General features: G+C 56.6%; 1 protein-coding gene across 1 annotated transcript in view; it reads left to right on the top strand.

The window, feature by feature from the left end:
• Positions 1–1,506: 1,506 nt before the first annotated feature.
• Positions 1,507–5,219, top strand: part of GGT7 (gamma-glutamyltransferase 7) — a 17,534-nt gene continuing 13,821 nt past the window's right edge. The window contains exons 1-3 of the mRNA XM_031063127.1: positions 1,507–2,157; positions 2,674–2,900; positions 4,303–4,454. Of these exons, the coding sequence (XP_030918987.1) occupies positions 2,133–2,157; positions 2,674–2,900; positions 4,303–4,454 (404 nt within the window). The 5' untranslated portion in view covers positions 1,507–2,132. The remainder of the gene's footprint in view (positions 2,158–2,673; positions 2,901–4,302; positions 4,455–5,219) is intronic.

Below are 5,219 nucleotides of genomic sequence, written 5' to 3' on the forward strand. Positions count from 1 at the left end.
CCCTGCGCCCCGGCCCCGCCTTCACCCTGAGGGACGGAAGGCAGCCGGAGATCCGGGGCTTCGGCACAGAGCCTCCCAGGGCAGCCTGGAATGTGCTCTCCCACAGCCTGCTTGGCCTTCCGGCCTGGACCACTTGTGCATGGCCTTCTTGCATGCTCCTTGAGCGTCTCTCCACCTGGGATGCTCCTTGAGCATCCCCCCACCCTGGGGTGCTCCTTGCACATCCCTCAGTTCGGGATGCTTCATCCCTCCGGTGCTGAGCTGGAATAAAGTCAGGTGATCGTTTGAACTGTGAGAAAACCCTCTGCCTATTTTTAACTGATTGCTTCCTCCTCCATAGTTGAGAGAAATGCTATTTCTCCCTCATGTCGTGTTTCTTCTGGCGGTATTGCCCTTCCCCCTGGGGCTGGTTCCCAGTCCGGGTGCCTGTCAGCCCCCAAGCCCATGTTTGCACAGCCCCAGGCTCCCCTTGCCCTCTGCCCTGTGCCACCATGCCCACGGGTGAAGCCCCCATTGCCTGTTCCCACCCTGTGCTCTCCTGACCGTCGAGGCAAAGCCGCTGCCTGCAGGAGTGTGGGAGCAGCTCTCCTGGCAGCACGAGGCCTCTTGTCACACAGCCAGAATCTGGTGCAGTTTTGGCAGTGCCAACACCTGCAGGTGGGGTTGCTGGAGAAGAGAGCTGCTGCTCTCCTGACACTTGTTGCAGGAGCACCTGCAGAGCCCACCAGCAGCTCCAGTCTCTGCTGCCTCCTCTGCAGCAGCTCCAGACCTGAGGTGGCCCTGGTTCTCCAGAGCATTGGCTCCCACTTAAAGCCACAACTCCTTCACGGCCCTACGGAAGCCAAGTGGGATTTGGTGGCTTCTTTTTCAAAGCATGCACATTGGTGTTGGGATGGGCAGCTGTGCATTGGCTGTGCAGGCTGCTTCTGATCCCAAGTGACCCCTTCCAGCTGCTCCCATCCCCACACTGCAGCTCTGCTGTCCCTATGCAACACCAGTGGTCACAGAGACTAAAAACAGGATGTCTGTGGCAGAGAATGGAGGTGCTGCATGGTGGGAGGGCTGTGGTCTGCCCTCTTCTACAGTTGCTTCCTAGATATTTGTGTGCCCTCATGCTGAGCTGGCCTGTCACCAGAGCAGAGGGATGGTGTCCTGGAGTCCAGCTCACTCCTCACTGTTTCCCTGCAGGTGGGACTGGGGCCTCACCCGTGTGTGCCAGGGGCTGTATGGGACATCCCACCCCAATGGCAGCCCCTGCCAGGCCAGTTGTGGCCCCCACTGAGGCCACCAGCCAGTCCTCCCGCTCAGTCCAGCTCACTTAGACCAGACAAGCCCATGAGGGGCTCAGTGTGTGCTCAGAGGCTCAGGCTGCAAAAGCTGAGCCTTTCCTAGTCCCACTTCTGAACCACCACAGCACAAACGAGATTAAATTCCCTCTGAGGGGATTTCCTGCTGTGGGAGTTTACTCCTGGTTGCAGCATCACTAAAATTAAAACTCCTTCCCTCCCTGGCCTCAGGAGAGCTGCAGCCAGGTCAGGTTAATGCCATGACAAGGGCTGTGCTGGCAGTGCCCAGGGTGATACTCAGCACCTGCCAGAGCAGACAGACAGGCAGTTGATGGGGGATGTGGGCTTTCCTGCTTGCTCCCCTCTCCTTTTCCAAGCCCAGGAAACATCTGTACAGAGGGACAAGCTTCTCATCTTGTCTTTTGCACTCGGTGCCTCTTCTTCCACTATGGATGCACAGAGTACTGCAGCCCCTGAAAAAATTCCTCCAGGAGCCCTGGATGATGCCCTGAGTTACTTGGTCCCCTTCAGAGCCCATGAGGGATGGGCACAACCTCACAGCTGCCCCAGCAGCTCCGTATGCCTGGCAGCACCAGGACAGGCCGGGCATCCTTGGCCGGTGTCCTCCCAGCACAAGGGCAGCAGCTGACATTCACAGAGATTCAAGGCATCTTTCAGAGCCAAAAAGAGACTTTTTCATCCTGCTGAGGCCCAGCAAACTCCTGCCCCACTGCTTTGCCATCTTGGAGCTGGGTGTCCAGTGTGTGGCTTCATTCCACAGTGGGCCTCATCTGCCAGAGGAAGCAAGGAATTAAAGCAGAGTCCTTCCTGCAGAGGAGCCAGTGGATGTTTCAAGGCCTCCAGTTTGCAGGTTTGCTCCTCCCTGCCCTCGCTTCCCTAGAGGGATTTTCTCTTCCCAGGCCAAATATTTTGCTTTACCTCTGTTTTGCTCAGGTGCTTTAGCTCAATCACAGCTCCAAGTAAAGCTGCTGCATCTTTTTTCATATCTTAATTTCCTCTTCTTCAGTCCCGCTGCATTTCACAGACCTGTTTGCTGTGTTAAGAACCCCTCCAAATGAAGCATAAGAGTGGGCCTGTCACTGAAGGCTGATGAATGGATTGAAATGGAGTAAAAAGTCAAGGGTTTCTTGTCTCTCTTAATCTCCAGGGAAGTCAGTTTGGAATAACCAGAGCTAAAGAAAAGGATCAGTAGAATGACTCAAAGCAGTACCTGAGCCAGAAAGGCTCCTGAGGGCTGGGATCAATAGGGAAGGTGATAGCCGTGCTGGAAGGGGCTCAGTGTAATGTTAGTGCTGGGTAAACACTGCAATAAGAGCCCCAAGTTGCTCAATAACTCACACCTGTTTTCTCCCTGTTGCCCACAAAGACCCAGACTCCTTCCTGAAGTCTGCGCGTCTCCAGCGCCTGCCCTCGTCCTCCTCAGAGATGGGGAGCCAGGACGTGTCCCCTCTGCAGGAGACCAGCAAGGACCCCTTCTCAGGAGACTGCAGCTGCCGGCAGGACGGGCTGACCGTCATCATCACCGCCTGCCTGACCTTCGCCACAGGTGTCACCGTGGCCCTCATCATGCAGATCTATTTTGGGGACCCTCAGGTAAGACAAAACTGTGGCTTTGTGATTGGGCTTTGGCTCCAAAGATGGGAGAGCTTCCTGACTTTCCTCCTGGTCAGAAGTTCGGAAAGGGAAGCACTGGGGAGCCATGGCTGGCGTCAGTGAGGCCCTGGGTGCTCAGTCTCCCCCTGGTTCCACCCCAAATTGGCTTGAAAGCCTTTTCCTGCACCTGGAGGTTGTGCTTGGAGAGCAGAGCCAGACTCTCAGAGCTTGCCCCATGGCCAGGTGTGAGGGCCTGTGTCAGGCAGATTTGGGGGTGCTGCTGGGGGTGAACAGAAAACCCCACTGCTGTGACTGCAGCTGTGGTTTGAACCAGATGGGAGTGCTTTCAGAAAATAATCCTGAGTTAAACAGTAGGCATCTTGTCCACGTGGACAGAGTTTTATGGATTATGGCATACATGCCCAGATTCACCTCTGGAAGACTCATCTAGGACTAAGCAGGGAAATAGCTGAAAACAGAGGTGAACCTCCTGCTAATCTGTCCCACGGCCCAGTGCTAGATTGCACAGCCTAGGCAGTATGGCCACAGGATTGGATCCTCCTGCAGAACCTCTGCCAGGGTCACGGTCAGCCAGAAGTCACCATCATCATCTCCACATGTAGCCATGGCCCTTCTGTCTTTTCATGTCCCCAGGCCAGCCTGGCTCTTGTTGAGATGCTGCAATTTGTGCCATAGGGACAAAATCAACTCTTTAAAATATCATGGCACTGTCACTCGTGCGCCAGGGTCAGGGCAGGAGCAGACGAGGGGCAGGATCGTAGCAAAGGCAAAGAAGGCTTTATTCAAAAGAACTGTGTGCTTTTTATAGAGTGGTACGATAGATTCTGTTCTATTGGCTAACTAACAGAAACATCTTTCTCACACACTGTCCTTGAGAGGAACAGAAAAATAAAGTACAAAAACAGCACCTGAAAGTTGTTTATAGTCAACAGGTTATCACATCTTTCCAGCTCCCTAAAGTTTCTCGCAAGCCGCTGTGAGAAATGCTTGCCGTTTCTCTCTCTCTGTCCCATGGCATCCACAATGGCACTGCATTGAGGATGAGAACACGCTGTGGTCCTGGGGCCCTGCTGCGTTCTTTAGAGCTATATCCCCATTCCTAGTGACTGCCTGGCTGCAGCACAGGGACAGCTCTGGGCTGGTGAGGGGCAGAGGGAGACGTGGCCCCCAGCCTGGCACACAAAGTGTGGAAAGCTGTGTGAACCGGTGGCCGTGGCTGCCTGCAGCTGCCCTGGAGCGGGGATGTGCCAAGGGACGCACGGTGCCCACTGGCATAGGTTGGATCAGCCCCGGTGCTGGCCCCAGGCCTCAGGTGGCACACGGGTGGGTGCAGAGGCGGGCAGGAGCAGCAGTGCCCAGCCGTGCCCCCTCTGTCCCGCAGCTGTTCCACCGCGGCGCCGTGGTAACGGACGCGGCGCGCTGCACGGCGCTGGGCACACATGTGCTGGCCCAGCATGGCTCCTCGGTGGACGCCGCCATCGCCTCAGCCCTGTGCGCCGGCATCGTCAACCCCCACACCTCGGGGCTGGGAGGGTAAGTGTGGGGCACTCGGCCTCTGCTCCTGGCTTTGGCTGTCCCCAAGGGAGTGGTTTCATGGAATCCCAGAATGGTTTGGGTTGGAGAGGCCTTAAAGCCCATCCAGTGCCACCCCCTGCCAGGGGCAGGGACACCTTCCACTATCCCAGGGTGCTCCAAACCCCGTCCAGCCTGGCCTTGGACACTTCCAGGGATGAGGCAGCCTGCACCAGTGCCTGGTTCCCCTACCTCCTCCTCAGACAGAGGGATATTTCTTCCAAACACCTGATGTAAACCTGTCCTCTGTCAGTGTAAAGCCATTCCCCCTTGTTCTGTCACCATCTGCCCTTGTAAAAAGTCCCTCTGCAGCTGAGAAATGCCTCCGTGGCAGTACCAGGCTCAGGGTGTGGTGCCAGGGCTCTGACATCAGGCAGTGGATGTGTCCACATCTATCACAGTGACCCTTCCTGTGCTCCATGCTGTCAGCACAGGACAGAAACCCCAGGCAGGGAATTGTTTCTGCTGAAGTGGTTGCAGGGAGCATCCCAGCCCCAGGCGCAAGAGGGCTGGTGAGGGGCAGAGGGAGACATGGCCCCCCAGCCAGGGGAGCTGTGCCAGGAGCTACAAACACCCTGGGCTCAGCCCCAGTGCTTTCAGAGCCTGAGTTCTGCCTTCCACAAGCTCGCTCCTGAGGCTAAGGTCTGAGCCCAGCTCCAGGAAGCTGCCAGGGAGGGGTGTCCTTCTCCCAGCCCTCATTCCCAGGGCGGCATCCACGCGAACCTG

Source organism: Geospiza fortis, unplaced genomic scaffold (genome assembly GCF_000277835.1).
Source record: "Geospiza fortis unplaced genomic scaffold, GeoFor_1.0 scaffold657, whole genome shotgun sequence".
NCBI lineage: Eukaryota > Metazoa > Chordata > Aves > Passeriformes > Thraupidae > Geospiza > Geospiza fortis.